Source organism: Cricetulus griseus, chromosome X (assembly GCF_003668045.3).
Source record: "Cricetulus griseus strain 17A/GY chromosome X, alternate assembly CriGri-PICRH-1.0, whole genome shotgun sequence".
Classification (NCBI taxonomy): Eukaryota; Metazoa; Chordata; class Mammalia; order Rodentia; family Cricetidae; genus Cricetulus; species Cricetulus griseus.
The window spans coordinates 76,631,501-76,648,574 of NC_048604.1; the positions used below are offsets into that span (position 1 = coordinate 76,631,501).

General features: G+C 40.3%; 1 protein-coding gene across 3 annotated transcripts in view; it reads left to right on the plus strand.

Annotated features, from left to right (window-relative positions):
* Positions 1 to 11,765, plus strand: part of Pola1 (DNA polymerase alpha 1, catalytic subunit) — a 309,461-nt gene extending 297,696 nt beyond the window's left edge. For 2 of the 3 annotated variants that reach the window (XM_027431877.2, XM_035450313.1), the window contains exon 37: positions 10,761 to 11,765. In XM_027431877.2, coding sequence (XP_027287678.1) covers positions 10,761 to 10,906 — 146 coding nt within the window. In that variant the 3' untranslated portion in view covers positions 10,907 to 11,765. Of the gene's footprint in view, positions 1 to 5,953; positions 6,046 to 10,760 lie in introns of those variants that run through there. The other variant, XM_035450314.1, reaches the window with a different exon arrangement.
* Positions 11,766 to 17,074: the final 5,309 nt, after the last annotated feature.

Below are 17,074 nucleotides of genomic sequence, written 5' to 3' on the forward strand. Positions count from 1 at the left end.
AAACAAGTAGAAAAGTCAAAACACAGGTTATTTGCCAGTGAAAGATATGGTCTTTTGATGATGGAAATATGAATAGAATGCCTCCATTGGTCGCTATTATGGAGTGTCTGTAATATCTAATACACCCGCACCTGAGTGCGCATATGTGTACTCATGACACACACCAGAAAAAAAAGAATGTGATGATGTGATACTTTTACTATTTATCACTATATTGAATGCCATTCACTTATAGCATCTAAATAAGCCCTGGTACAGCTGGTATCAGTGGACAAAGACTGCCTATGTGGTAGGTGTGGTGGCATACATGTATTAAATCAGTTAGGCCCCTCAGTAACTAACTTTACCTCTTTCCCTTTACCTCTTCTTTAGAATTATGACTTAGGCATTTCTGCCTCCCTGTACTACCATCAACACTGAAGTTCCATGCTCCCGTCTGCAAAATGAGGCCTAGAGGCTGTTTAACAAGGTCAAACCTAGGCTTCAGAGAATTCTGTGACTTAATCAAAAACTGTACAGTATAGGAGACACTCAATGCTTTTAATCATTGAGTTGTAAATGTGACACAGCTTTAAATGGATAGCAACAATTTGCAAATCAATAAGATCCAGTTTATAATTAGCTTTGGACTAAGCATAAAAAGTTACCTTGGGTTAGGCGTATAGATCAGCTAGTGTGCAACCCAGTCTCACAAGAAGAAAAAGAAAGAAATCTATATGTTAAGGATGATAAGAGTGAAAATGCACAGCAATATAGGGACTCTTCCTTGACAGCTAGAAATGTGCATATTAAACATCACAAATAGGGATGTTGAGTCTCTCTAAGCACTTAACAGACTCCCTCACAAGAGTGCCTTGATAGAAGCCTCTTTTTCTAAACAGCAGATAAAAGACTTAAGCTTTCCTGTAAGGGTTATACATTTCTTTGAGAAGAGTCTAGAATGTAAAACACGACATTTCTTAATGTATTCTATCTCTATCTCCACTACCATTTAACCTTCATCTCATAGCAGCCAAAAAACAACCTGAAGGATTCAGAGATTTTATTGGAGAAAATTTAAACACGTGTAAAGCAGCACAATTTTGTATTACATGGCCTAGCACCACCGGTTTACACCCACAGGAAGGATGAGTGTGTGTGTTCATTCCAGCATTCTACATCAACACTAGGTGACATTCTAAAGGCTTTCAGTTTGCCCAAATCAAAACAGAAATCTTGTATGAATATACTTAGGCGACCTTTGTGGGGTTTGTGGGGCTTGTTGTTTGGTTGGTTGGTTTTGGATATATCTTTTGGGCTGGTGGAGGTGACCAGTGCCTGTAAGTGTATAATCCCAGGACTTGAGAGACCATTGCAGGAGGATCATGAGTTAGAGCTGGGTTGAATTACCTAGTGACTTTGTCAAGGAAAACAAATAGCAAGGTTTCGTTTCTTTTCTTTTCTTTTTGTCCCTTTCAAAGAGAATATAGAGAAAGCATGAACTAAAAGTTTAGCCTTATAGAAAGCCTCTTTGGTCTTGCTTCCTGCATTCCTGCATGAATCTGTTGGTTCTGTTTAGCGTATAAGATTTTTATTATGATTTTTTAAAGGGGATGTTTCTTTTGGGGTTTTCTGTTTTGTTTCTTTTGTTAAGGGAAGTGTTTGTTTTTGAGGTAGGGTCTGACTGTGTTGCTAGGGTAGTTTTGAGCTCCATCATGAGATTCCCCCACCTCAGCCTCAGCATCACTATCTATCTGCATACAATACTACATCAAGCTAGGATTTATATGTTTTGAACCCTTTTTAACCAGAAATTGGCAGAATTTTTCTAAATAGGGTCATTTGTTGAAATCTCCAGCCTTCATGACCAGATAGTCTCATTACAGTTGTTCAGTGTCACCATTGTTGCTATAGACAAAATAAACATAATGAACATGGTTGTATTTCAATAATACTTTATTGACAAAACCATAGTTTATTAACCTTTGTTCTGTACTGAGAAATGTGAACCATAAAATGTCAAATATTTTATCATTGCTTCACGTAAGTAACTCCTCATTTGCGAGTCACTCAATATGGTCTATGTTTGGCCAGTCTTATAAAAAGAGGAATCCTAAAGGGGACCATGTATTTCAAGAGAAAGCCACTTTCTTTAGTAGTTTGCTCCATCCTTAAAGATCAAATTAAGTTCACCTAGGCTTGTATTTATCAGTGGCTTTACTTGGGCTGCCTATTCTCAAAAGCCCCCAACCTTTTCTACTAAAGAACTTTGATGTTAATTGTGGTGGAGAAAGGATGCCAATATACAGTCACTAAATAAAGTAGAATGCTATCCCCTATTACCTCTTCTGAACAAACCTTAAGTTTTCAGTAAGAGACAGAATTGGGAAAAGAAGGGCTGTGGCTGACTATCTTGATCATCAGCCAGTTAAGGTTTCAAGTAACTGGTCAATTCTGATGAAGTTAGTGGAGAATTCTGTTTGAAGTGTCACTGATCTGTCCTGGGATGTAATTCGCTACAGTCTTCAGAGTTCCAAGAGGAAAAAAAATCCACTGGCTTAATAAAAGAATCTATTGCTGAGAGATCACCATGCATTGTTTCATACAATTAAAGAAGGTAAAGAATGTTAACCTTAAGCCCAGTGGTGGTGGCGCAGGCCTTTAATCCCAGCACTCAGGAGGCAGGTAGATCTCTGAGTTTAAGGCCAGCCCCTACAGAGAGTTCCAGGACAGCCAAGGCTCTCTGAGAAACCCTGTCTCCAAAAAAAGAAAAAAGAAAGAATGCTAACCTTGATACCCTGAAAAAAACTAGGTATTTTTCAGGTGAAATACGTCCATGAAGTGTGAAAACTACTGACGTGTAATAAATTGTCTCCAAAATTTGTTGCTTCAATGCAGACTTTATTTCTGTGAAAAGGGAATCTGAACATAGATTAACTGAGAAAGTAGTATTTCAGACTTAATGGATAGTTCTCCAGTATTCTGAATTGTCTTAATCATTCCTTTATTTTGGTGCTAGCCATTGAATGGAGGGCCTTGTGTATCCTAAGAAATTAATTGATTATTGAGTTATACCCCCACCTGCTTTTTTGGCTATTGTTTGGTTGATTTCTTGTCTGTTTTGTCATGTTTGAGACAGGATCTTGTTATGTACTCTGTGCTGATCTTGAACTCATGATCTTCCTGCCACAGCCTCCTGAGGGCTAGGATTACAGGCATGTGTGTGTCACCACACCCACCCAGCTCTTAATATTTAGATTATATCTGATGAGTCAGATTACAGATCATATCCATTTTACATAAACATTAAAGTCAATGCAGCCCCCAAAATGTATCTGGTACAGCTTTTGCCTTCATAGTTTTTTCTTGAATAATGGATTTGATGATAAGCAGTCATTTAAATGTCTGCTTGTGACATCTTCTATTTCCTTTCATTATTTTGCCAGAATAGTGGTTTGGTTTAAATTAATAAAAATGGATTTTTTCCCTCCACAAAGAATGTAGCTTATCGTTTGGGGGTATAACATCTCCTATGTGCATAATATACAAATAGAGAGGGATCGTGTGCCATCCATGAATAAATAGAACCCAAGAGAAACTGAGAGCTCCTAGAATAGTTGAAGCTGTGTCTGCTCCCAAAATAGAGAAGAGGAAAAGGAGGGTGTCCTAGAAGGCTTGAAACACCTTCTATCTGATATCTATCCAGAGGATATCTTTAATCCATCCTGGAACAGGTAAGGCTCTCACCAAGATCTGTTCCTAGCTATTACCTTCACAGGTAACTATAGCCCAGGCATGTTTCCAACTATTTGCATTGGTCAGAACCATCCAAGATCCTGGAATGTGCTCTGAGAACAGAAAGACCCAGTGAGAAGTAAAGAGATCTAGGGGATTGCGTAGCAAAAAAGGCCAATCTTGTGTTCTTAGCCTCTGTCCCCAAGCGGCCAAATGGTTAGTCTTTGGTCCAGGAAATATAAAAGCCATTCCATTGGGTGTCCCTTTTCACACTTTTGCTGCAGTCTGAACACTTTCTTCCTCCCACCCATGATAAATGATTATTTACACTGGACCCATAGCCTTTTCTGCCTATGTATTATCATTCATTGCCATTGACTAACATTTGTCAAATATTAACAGGGTCTCAAAAACTATCAAAGCACTCTAATCTTTCAACCTATACAGTCATTAAGATGAGGAAAGATAAACAGAAGCTTGACATTCAGAAATGAGTTCAGAATTTGATTCTGATGCCAATCCTTGATCATTTTGTACATTTATTACATAAGTATTTTCTCTCTGTCTCCTGGCTACCTTTTCTTCCTAAGAGTGACCAAGCCTCATGAACATACACCCTCACTCTATAAGCTCTCCAAAGTAAGTGAATTGCAATTCCTGTTATTATTGCTCTCACCAAGTAGTATGTTCGTTTGTATTTTTGCATCCAGTTTTTAAAACCAGGTAAATAGAAATTAAAGCAATATCTGAATCAGCAGTAGAAATGGTATATGAACAAAAAAGATGCTGTGTACACTTTTTAGATCATGTTGCTGGCCTGAGACTTGGAAAGGTGGTTCTTCAGGAAGAATGGTGATGGTGAACATGTTACTTCAATAGTGTAAAGATGTTAGATAATTGAAATGAGACATTACTAACCTAGTTGTAGTCTGGGCTCTGATTTGGAGGAAGGTTGAAATGATCAGAATCTAGAAATGGGGCTTGGGTGATGAACACTGACTGGATGAACATGTTGCCCAACTTCTCAGATTTTCCTTGACTCTTTCCCAGTCCCAAATTCTCAGCCTTCTTTTAGAACCACTGACATAGACTAATCATCTCTACTGTTGTCTGTCATAGAACACCAGCTATGGCATTGAGATATTTAGGATATTTCCATTTTCTCATGAGTGTGTGCGTATTAAAAAGTAGCACTTGCATTAAATTTTACTGCCATTGTTGTCTACCCCATTGGCTTTGACTAAATTACAAGTTTGTGCATAAAATACCCTGTAGGATTTAGGCAAATTACAGTGACAATTGTGGATGGGAAGGCAAACATGTTTTGCATTGGGATAGTAACTGAGAACTCTAGGCCTTCTGTAGAGTTGATCCATAATCAACTTAGTTTCATGATGGAGATGGCTTGTTGAAGGTCAATATTTTATTGCTACTTTTCCATCCAAATGCAGTATAGAATCATTAGGAGAAAAATAAAGCTAGTTGTTGAATGTAACCAGAGCAGAGTCCTGATAGTTAAGGTGTACATTCAGTACTCTTGTATGCTACATTGATGGCTCTTTTTAAACATTAGGGGAGTTTTTAAAGAAATTGCAATAAAGTCATTGTAATTCATAGAACATTCTGTAATACAGAGATACATGTAAAATACAATCTGTGTACCTGATTGCAGGTAACAGAGTTAAATGTGGCAGCAATTTCGAACACAGTTTGATATTTCCTATAATAAAATATAATGCAAAAAATTAAATATCCAATATCAATGGATTCTAAATGGTTTTGATATTTCTTTTTGTCCTTTCCCATGAAGAGTAATTTATTTCCCTTTTTAAAGTGTGGGCAGAATGATTACTAGCGCACTGTAATGTAATTGTGTTGCATTGATAAAATAAAAATTGTCCTTTATCTGTGTCCTGATAATGTTCAATTTACAGGCTGGCTTCTCTGCCACCTCTTCAGTGCTTTGAGTATTCCAGTTCTCCTCCCTTCCTGCTCTGAGAGCGCACAGAACTGTTTGAAATCCACTGGTACAATTGTCAAATCAATTATTCATTCTCTGCAATTATGCTCGCACAAAGAACATTTTGCTGGTCTGAATGATGATTAAATTAACAGCTATTCCAGCTGCCTGATAACATCTAATAGAATATTCATAAGCCCAAAATGGAATGAATTATCTCCATTAACTTCATCATGCTCACTTAATTACATGCTTGTTATTGTATTTACACCTTGTTAGATACCGCTGAAGCTGATCCAGTGGCTGGCCGGGAATTGGAAGCGTCTGTCATGGGGCAGTTGGAGCGCGTTTTGTAGGAAATGCTATTTATTTTAAATGCTCCACCTGCTGGGAGCCGAGGTTAGTCAGCAGCACTGAGATGAATTGGGAAACGGGGTGTAAAAAGAAATAATGTGCTTCTGACAGGCTCCGTGGCTTTTAAGTTGCTCTCATTCAGCCACTTCACAAAAAATTATTTTATTCCATCTCTCAGTGATGATGACATGATTGCTTTTGGGTAATCATTTACCATTCTGATTTTATTTTTTGAAGTAAATTGTCTGAAGTAATAGGTTCTTGGAATTACAGCGTGCCTTGCTTTTTTCTTAGAACTTTATTTAAGCTTGTCTTCCAGCATTTAACCCGAGTCCCCTCTTTCGTTTGATCTTCTAACTTTATTTATACAACAGTGCTTAATGATCCTGCACAATGTGTTTTTCCCTTCTCTGCACCCCCCCTCCAAAAAATTTCTGTCCAGTATGGTTGACAGTACTTTTTATAACCTCAGCAAGGGGGCTGTATGGGCAATTTTCTTCCGACATGACAAATACAAACACCCAAAACCCAACCCTGATAGAATCACTTCATCCAGTTGAAAGGAAATTTTTGATCTCTTTCAAGGTGACTCTTTCTCCAGTGAAACATGGTAAGGGGCACGACTCTCACTTTGTATTTTTTCTCTGTAGACATGGCATTCTTTACATCGCCTCGCCCTGTCTCCTCCCTCCTCACATTACCCTCTGCTCTTTTCCAAACTTCCACTGGCCAGCCCTTCCTGGTGTTGGGGCCCCATTGCACCTCCATTTGCTTCAAGTGGGAAGGGTCACTGTTCACCACCACCAGGCTGCAGCAAGCCTGTATTTATTGAACATGAACCAGACCAATAGTGGAGAGAATTATAATCACACTTCTAAATACTTGTCAGATCAGTCTGGTAGAGCTCTTGAGCTGAACCATGGACATTTTATACTGTTTGAAGGCTGTATTTTGGTATCAACAAAAAAGAAGAAAAAGAAAACTGAAGATAATTGTTTATAAGTAGGAGTGGAAATGAATAATGGACTAACAGACTCTCCAGCCTTCAGAAACATTTTATATCTAGACAGTGATTTCCCAGACAAGAATGGCCCTCCAGGCATTGGCTGGTGGATAAATTGTATTGCATGCTGCGTGTGCCTGGCACTGTGTCTTCTAATTTCTTTGAGATAAGAATTGACTCAAAGATTACATATTTTAATTTCTTGCTTTGGTTAATAGAGGCTTTTAGACTTGGTATGCTAGATGTCTTTCTCTTTGAAATTTGGGTGTCATTTGACATCTTGCAGACAACTATGCTTTGCCTCTACTGTGGATTAATAGGAGAAAGGCAGCGAAGCTAGAGGTCCCAGCAGCTCTCTGTAGCTCCCGTGACCCTAAATGACAGAGAGCACCAAGAGATGCAGATTTAGCTCAAAATTCCTCAAGTCTCTTGCATTCCACACCTGAAGGCAAATACGCTCACATTGAGGGAGGGAGGATATGGATTAGAAAAGGTGGGAGAGCTGAGAACTGTATGGTGGGAAGCCATGCAATTAAAAAACTGACTGAAATTATTACCTGATTTCATAATTGACAGAATATTTAATTCAGATATAGTAAATTGACACACCTCTACACAGAGACAATTATGACTGACTGTATAACACCTGACAGAATCAATTATAACTGACTGTTGTTTGATACCTTTGCACAGAAATAAATGAAACAGACATTCAGAACAGAGACGGCTGCTGCCTGTGTGCCTAAGCCTGCTTTAATTAAAATAAAATAACCAGTAGGCGATGTTTTAAAATGTCTTTGCCTCATGGTTCCTAGTTCAGTGTGTTTAAGACCAAAAATGGTTTTATAAAGAGGAAAACTGAAAAGGGATTTTTGCTTTACTGACAGTGAACTGAAGTATGTAGCATAGGAATAAATTTCCTTAGAGATGACTCCTATTTGTTTTGTTTTGTTTTTTCAAATAGCACAAGTATTTCATTTAATCAGGTGACTTTTAACAAAAACTCTAAGACAGGTCAGACCTGAGATGATCCAGTTTGTCCTGCATCAGAAACACTATAATTTGGATAATCTTGTATTCTAATGAATAGAAATAAACTTTTGTATTAGTGGTTTGTTGTTTTGTCTGATAAAGTATTTGGAGAATCAAGTGGAGCAGTGGTGGAACACACCTTTAACCCTGCAGGAGGTAGAGGCAGGTGGATCTGAGTTTGAAGCCAGCCAGGGCTACACAGTGAAACCCTGTCTTGAAAAAAAATGCAGAATAATTACCCAGGCTATTTTTTGACCTTTTTTTCCTTAGGGCTCAGAACAAGAATATTTTTTGGCAATTATTGTATGACTATGAGCAATTTCTGCATGTAAAAAAGACTAGAGGAAATAGGCACTAAATACATGTTCCTCAAAGAGTATTGACAAGAAAACTAAAAAAAAAAAGTTTATTATGCTTGTGGATAAGAATGAGTGCTTTCCAGGTAATACTTTATTTAGGTCATTAGATTATATTTTACTGTCAGGTTTGAAGTTCGGATTTGCAGATCAAGAGCCACAATTACTGAATGGTATTTGGTAGAGGTGATTGCCATTGTTGCTTGTGTCTTCGTCTTGTTGACTGGCCTCTTAAAATATTTTATCAATGTTGTCCTAAGTTCTGACCACAGCTCCATTTGGAATGATGCTGTTACTGGTGGGCTGCGTTCAAAAACTAGAAGAGCAAAAGGAGGCAGCAATTTTACTGACCATGTTAACTGACTTTCACCATTTAACATCTGTATTTTCTCTCAAGTTCTAAAGTGGTAGGTTAGTATTGACAGAAACAGGGTAACGGTTTAATGTGATTCCTAGTATGGAAGGCCCCAGTGCCCAAAGAAGGGAGAAGAAAACTGAACAAGTGACTCCTTGCCCTCCAAGCTCCTGTGATATGGCCTGACAGCTCATCCAGTTCTGTTTCCTAGAAGACCTTCCATAGGCTATTGATTAAGCTCTCATTGGGGAAGCGAGTGGGAGCTTTTATCTGCATCTCTGACTACCAGGAAACGGTGCATGGGCTGTATTGACCAGCTATGGGATATGCTGGCCATCACAGTTATCTTTTACGAAGAAGCGAGCACAGTGATGCTGGTTGTCATTCTAACTCTGCTGTGTGGCAGCGTAAATAGTCCCCTTTCTAACCAACCTAGTGGGAAAAGTCAATATCCCATCAGCAGAGGAGGTAAACACATCAGGAGCTATGTCCTCTCTCTTCCTCCCCTGCTCTGTATTACCACAGCTTTTTAAATGTGCTCTCCCCAGTCATCAGATGCATTTGTGTCATTCACATGCACAGGGTTGCAGGCCTGTGGTTCTGGCCTGCCAGGAGGCAGGCACATTGGTTGAGGCCTTTGTTGTATATTGCCAGACTCCAATAATTAGAACTTCCAAATTGTCTTTGTATAGTCAGTTAGCAATATGCTCCCTACCCCCCTGCTTCTTTTTCCACCCCTTTTGGGCATTTAAGTTCTCAACAAAACTTCTTATGGTGGTTTTTGGAAAGGCATTGGTGTACCTTAGAAAAGGTTGTGAACAAATGTGAATGTGTAGCTAAGGAACAAAAATCTTGAGGCTGAGTTTTTATTGTCTGGGGTTTTGTGGGCTTTATTCTCTATCTGTTGTTTGAGCAGGGTTTTCTTTCTGTGATGGATGTGCTCCCACGTCTGTGTGTCCTTCCTGGACCTTTCCTATTCCAAGGCTCTGGGGAGCTTTGTCCCCCACCCCCAGCACCTTGGCACAGGCAGTATCCATTTCTAGGCCTTGCCAGCAAGCAGTGGCATAAGAGGGAACACAAAAGTGACCTCCTACAACTATTGGTTGGGGGTTCTGGCTAACTGAATTTCCAGACCTGTATCTCTAGTGACCTGTTTTGTGGCCTTATGCAGTTTCCTCGGCTATAAAACTTGTGAAAGCATCTCATGGAGTTCCTGAGCAGCTTTGAACAAACACCATTTAGGGAAGGGATGGCTCCCCCAAAAGATCAGACCTCAACAGACAGCACTGCTGCTCCTTTCAAAGAAGCAAGTGCAGAAATAGCACTGTGGACGGGAGAATAGGGGAAGAGAATGATTCCTCTGGCTGATAGAACCATCATCCAAATAGGAAGGCCAGGAATGGATAGGTAAAAAGAACTGGACACACAGGTGGGGACATGGATCTGAGTTCTCACAGGGTGGACAAATAGAAAGGTTGGCAAATGACAGGTGGACCTTCAGGCAGCTATCCTCCTTTCAGTAAAGGTTTTGTTTAGATGGGAGAACTACAAGAAACTGGAGGCCAACTAGCTGGGGCAGTGTGGTTTGGGAGGCACTAGGGAATATAGTTTCCTTCTAAGTCCAGATTGCTACTGCATGTATATGCTCAACAGCACAGTGAAAGTGATGTCTCAAAGTGCATTCATCTTGCCTGCTGCACAGGGACATGTACCTGCATTTCATATCAATAGAGGTGGCCTCACCTGGTTTGTCCTCCCAAGCAGTTAGGTTCTGAAAAAGAGTGGACTCAAGCTTTCACAGAAGATTCTGAGATACCTCTGGCTTTGAACTGTCCCCAGGTAGAAAGGACACAGACAGGCCCATTAGGGCATCAGAGACATGGGACTGCAATCAAAACCTGTACCCCTTCTCTGGAAAAGAAATATTGAATATCTTTGAAGACGCTGTCTGAGATTTCTAATCCATTTATTTTTATTTCACTTTAGATAAATTGAAGAAGCAGTTTTTTACTCCCAAAGTTCTTCATGACTACAAAAAAATCAAGAACATAGCAGAGCACTTCTTGTCCTGGAGTGGCTACTCTGAAGTGAACCTCAGCAAGCTCTTCGCCAGTTATGCTGGGAAATACTGAGAGACCCAGGAACAAGCACGGAGACCAGCCTCTGAATCTCAGCTTCAGAGTGCCTCCACTTGCCTTACCTGCTTTGCCAGTAGCTTGCTTTTCTTTTGAGGAGTTCTTTTGAAGATTGCATGTTGTGTTCATGTAGATGTGGACCAGGATGGGAGTGTAAAAATATTTAACCTGCCAAACAGTCTTCAGAGCACAATGTGCCACCAGATCCTTTGCCAAGTACCTGAAGACCTACCGTATTGGGGACTGGGTCTCTGCAGGGCAGAAATTGCTACTTTAAGTGACCTTCAGTTTGCCCTGAGGCTGTAGAAGAGACACCCCTAAGAAGAGTTTTGTGGAGTCTAGTGGGAGTTCTAACATTTTGCTTTTTCATGCATCAATTAAACACAGTTTATATCCAAATACTTGTTCAGCTACTCGTTCCAAACATGGCTGTTTTCAGTGCTGTCTTTCACATTCGAGGGGGAGGGGTGGTGTTTAGAAATTTTTCACTTACTGAATAAATAGATTTCACACAGCAAGTTTGTTTATTGAATTGTTCAAAGTCCAACACTGAACAGGTGTCTCATACTCACATTCCTTACGTTTTCCCTTTACATAGAATGTTCAGAGTGGAGATTTATACAACAGGAAAGCACATTTTACATACTTTGACCTAACATTTCACAAAAATCATGGTGAGATTGTGAATGGGACCTGTTGCTTGCTATGTTCAATCAGTTCTTCAAAATGGTGTTCCTTTTGCCATCAATAAACTGTATTTCAATATGGCAGCATTAGAAAATTACCTATGTGGGTTTTTTTAGAAGGGAAAATGCATTGTGTTTTGTTCTTCAGAATAAAGTTTTCTAAAGGGAAACCACTTGTAGTGATTTTTTTAATTGGGTACAATTTAAAGTTGACAGCAAGGAATAAAAGCTTGATTGAAGACCATTTCCTTCCCAAACTTCTGCCCACTTTCTTTAGTAACAACCTAAATCAGAACCCAGTTCAGAGATGCTGAGCAAGATGTCTGCATATTCGAAGCATCGAGAAATTCTGTGAACTTTGAGTCCTTTAATATATTAAGCATGGAGAGGATTAGGGTTATTGGTTCCTGGTCCAGAGAGAGAGAGAGAAGGCAAAGGGTGGAGGGATACTAAATCAAGAGAAGCTGATGGCTCCTGGCACAGAGGTACTCCATAGAGAGGCACCCTAGGGAAGAATACTTGTTAAGCAGTGGCTGTAAAGAAATACTTGTTTAAAAGTCTTCTTTTGTCTGGCTTTTGCCGTCTCTTTTCTCTCCTTCCTCTCCTCTTCAGGCTTTTAAGCGGCTCTTCTTTCTCTCTTTCTCTTATACTCAGAATTGAAATAGAAACACTAGGTTTGGGGCCCTGACAGTTAATTGGCACTAAAAGGGCTGCAGCCGTTCACAAGTTAAAACAGGCAAGTTGCTTTAGGAAACCAAGGGATTCATGTGCTCTCATCACTCCTGGTCAGTTTCTGATAATTGCTATTAAAGTCATAGGACAATTCACCAATGTGTATATCTGGAGCTTATTTCCTTGATTTCTGTGATTATATTCAATATACATAAAATAATCAACTTGGTCTTTAAGAAACAACAAAAGACTCAACTTACTATTTTATTTCTTGTCTCTACCTTGTGGCTATAATCTCTCTACGGACAGGGACTATTTCTATATAAAGTCTATAGAAAATGAGACATGTTGACAAGTAGTGGGGGCACATACCTACAGTATACTCTAGAGGTGTCCATAGTGAGCTTAGTCTACATAGAAAGATCCAAAACACCTAGGAAATCTTTCTGTAAAAACAAACTAAATGTAAATAAAAACCATCTTGAAGTACATTTGCAGAAAATAGCCAATGACAGCAGTTAGCATTTTCTAACTAGGATCTTTTACCTCATGTAGACTTTAACTGCAGGTGCCTGAAGGAATCCAGAATTTTATGTAAAGTGGGACCTGCAAGTTGAAGAATTCCAGTGGATACTTGTTGGAAGGTAGGAATGTTGCCTACTCGCTTTTCTCAGGAGGGTCCCTATTCCTTCACATACCTTGATTGATGGCACACTGGGTAGAACTGGTTCAGAAATACCACCCATCCCTGTCTCCATGGGCTGTCTGGCACCAGCCTTAAGCTCCACTGCTGAAAAGAATGAATGGAGCGAACTCTACACACTAGGGAATATCAGGGATAGTCTACAGGGGGCAGTAGTGATGCTGAGAGGGCAAGGCCAGTTATCTAGTGTTCCAGAGAAGCCAGGAATCCAAACTTTTAATAAATGCTTTCCATTCTTTAAGCCTTGACAATTTTTTAAATTTTTGCTTATTTTAGCTTTTTAAGACAGGGTTTCTCTGCATAGCCCTGGCTGTTCTGTAACTCACTGGTGAAGACCGGGCTCTCCTTGAACTCAGAGATTCACCTGCCTCTGCTTGGATTAAAGGCATGAGCCTCCACATCTGGCTGGCAATTGTCTTTGTTTTGCTTTTTTTTAATTTGTGTGCATTACTGTTTTGCCTGCATGAGGGTGTTAGGTGACCAGGAACTGGAGTTACTGACAGCAGTGAGCTGCCATGTGGGTGCTGAAAATTGAACCCAGATCTTCTAGAACAGTGTTCTTAACCGATGAGCCATCTCTCCAGCCCTGTTGTTTTGTTTATTATTGTTTTTAAAGACTGTTAACCCTCTGAACTAAACCTACTGGAATTAGCTGGGAAATGGTTCCCTAAAGGGTCCTGCTCTGCTCTGGACCTCATACCTAAGAATATAGCACTTTTTAGTTTAGGAACTAGTTTAATTTAGATTGGACCTGCTGCTGCTGCTGCGGATCCTTATACAAGCTTCCCAGGGACCCAGCTTGCTATCTTTCAACTGTCCTACATACAAAGGTTATAGGGAAGGCCAGAAGTTGAAAATCCACAGAGAATGCTCAAAAATACTCTAATTTGTCAAATAAAATATGGATAATATCAATTATGTGCCAGTTGTCCAGGCTGGGGGGAGGGGCAGACAGCTGATCAGTGTTTACGGATTGGGGTTCAGGATGAGGAAAGAGAATGAGTCTGTTGCCTTTTACCACTACCCCACTTTTCCAGCCCTTGCGACCAGTGAACACCCTGAGATACTTTCAAACATAGCGCTTAATGGGAGTTTGGCAGAAGACACAAAGAGAAGGAAACTCTAAAAACAGATTTCCATCTGTGTCCGGGTTTTGTGAAAAGCATCAAGCTTCAGATCTCTTTTCAGGAACCTGGACCCCTCACTTCAATGGTACTCAATGCTCCTGATCAAAACTTAAATCCATCTATCTACCTCTCTCTTTCTCTATTCTTCCCCCCCTTCCTCCCTTCTCCCTCTCCTCCCACCTCTGTCCTCTCTCCTCTTTCTCCTCACCTAAATATTTCTTAATTGAACAGTTTGTGGCAGAGCTTCCTTATAGCAGTTTAATAGATTAACTCATCTGAGCCAGCCTCAAATTTCAGATTAAAATTCCTTCATCCCGAAGGCAGCATTATCAGGTTGTTGGAGGCTGTTTTCAAACCTTGGTTTTGAATAGCAGCGGCTCTGCATTAATTTAACCACTAAGCTAATAAGTAGGTTTCGTTTTGTTATGCTAAGCTTTATTGCTTTTCTTTTGATCAGAATGGTGTTGTTGAGCAAAGCAGCAGACAAGGCATTCTTTGATGAGGGAATTAGCGCTCCATTCTTCCTCTATTATTCATAGCGCAGTGGAATATGTAAGTACCTGAGGGTGTCAAAGGAGCGCAGGTTCTATTGCAAAGTGCTCGCCTTGTTTCTCTCAATAGCTGACTATGAGATGATAAACCGCTTAATACACTGTGCTAATTGGATGAGAGCAAAAAGAGATGGGAATTAAGGCGAGGCAAAAGGAGAAAGTGCAACCAGCCTTCAATTCACTCTTTCACCACTTTAACAGCACCAAAGGAGGCACAAGCTTTCTATAAGCAGACTAGAGGTTTTGTGCAGAGATAAAATGAACGTGTTAGTGGATTCAAGTAATACACTAATTATTGCACAGTATAAATACCACTACTGGTTTTATAACAGGGAGGTAAACTTCTTTTGAGAGGGTTATAGGATTGCTTGGCAGTGGTGTAGAACCTAATAAGGGCCCAGAGTAATAACCCCCTGGATTAACAAAATTGCTGCTTGTACAAGTATGATTCAGGCTTTTACGAAGATTTCCGGAGAATGAATAAAAATGACTGAATGACATTTCTTAATGTATATATAACTGGTAATCGCCCCCTTTTCTTTAAAGGAAAAAATGTATACTTCAAACTGGACCATTAATAACGTCCAGGGACAACATGACTTTTTCTTTTGAAAAATGTTTTTTCCTCTTCAGGTAGTGGGGTTTTCTTCTCCCCCAGCCAGGCTACCACTTGTCATTTAAATATGCAGTTGCTCTGGGGAACTCTGTGTTCCAAAATACCATTTTAGGCTCCATTTAAGACCTCCTTCATTGAGACACATTCGCTTTTGTGTATACACATACACATGCTCACATACACATTTTTTCTTCTAAAAGCAAGTTGGGCTAGCCCATGTCTAATTTCCTCTGCAACATCAGTCCCTTTTCCATCTTAGAAATATCTGCACTCCAAATCATGCTAAGCAGACCTTCTGGTGCTTTGAGTATTGATACTATAAATTAAAAACTAACAATAACAAATGATTGTCCCAAATGGGTGGGGAAAGTATGAGAAAAACAGGAAAATGATGGGGGCCAATACTAGTAATTTGATCCTAATATTGAGATTCTCTCCCACAGTCATTCTCCCAAATTGACCCTTTTGCCACCCTAGTGAACACAGAGTTAACATGTCTGCCCTCACTCCTGCCTAGAGTCCAGTCCATGGGTAGACTGACGGAACATTCTAATAGTGTGCCAGGTGCTCTCTTCTTGCCTTTTGGGTCTCCTGATCTGGCTAAGGGGTCTGAAAATGTAACAAATCAACTTCCCCTTCCCCTCCAACTTCCCTCCAGGAACCCATAAGGGTCTCTTGATCACCCCTCACCTCATAAAGACCTTGGGAAAACAGGTGTTGGGCTGTTAGGTTCTGAATGTGATAGGAGACAGTCCTGCCATGAATTTGACTCTCCTGAACTCCCTGGGCCCCCATATGTCCTCCTCAGTGGTGGAAGAGGTTTGCTTAAGATTGAGGAGGGGGGCATTGTCAGCCGGTCCCACTATTGTGACTGAGTTCCCAGATATTGGGGCCAAATTGGGTTGCCATTCATTAATAATGCTCACAATAAGATTAAATCATTCTGGAAAATCTCATAAAATCCCCCTAAGTACGCTCCAGTGGCTCTTTCCAATCCCATCATTCAGCACTTGGGGAGGTTTGGAAAGAGAAGAAAATTGGTTTCTTTGCTTTTAATGCTGCTTTGAAAAGATACTCAGAGTTTGTCATGCGTGACATGTCACATGTTTAATGTGGACTTGCTGGAAGTCAGGGGGTCTTTAGCGTGTGATATTTATGGGGAATATTAAGTGCAGAATGAGGTCCCTCCAGCTGGGGAAAGTTGAAAGAATAGGAGGCCCAGGCCCTGGCTTGTTTGCGGCATCAGAGTGACATAGGATTAAGAGTTTGTAAAACAAGGCGAGGGGTTCTCATTGGCCAGTAATAAATGTAATCCTTGGAGGTAATTTCACGCAATTTGCTTCTGCTCCATGGAAGGGTCAAATGAGAAAAAATGACTTAAAAAAGAGTTCATTAACAGGAAGAATGGTACTGTTTCTCGTATACCATCCAACTGACAGCCTGGGGGGGGGCGGGGGAATGAAGCCTTCTTACTAAACAAAAAGCCAGTATCGACAGAAAAGTGATATTGACCACAAATAAATAAATAAATAAATAAATCCTCCCCTAGTGCTTTTCTCTTGTACTCTGCTACCTACAACAGCCCTGTCCACTCCAGGAAGATGGCTTTCTCTGGGAAAGCCTATGCAAGTCTGAGGGGTTGTGACTGTAGATCTCGAAAAATACCCCAGAAAGTTCGAACCAAGCCTTAGTAAACCCAGGAAAGGAGTGTGTGGTGGGAATGGTAGTTGGTGGCCACTTCTCATGCCCCAGACCCGGCCTCTGCCTGAGAGAGCTACCCTGGAAAGTCCAGACCTAACTAAGGTGGTAG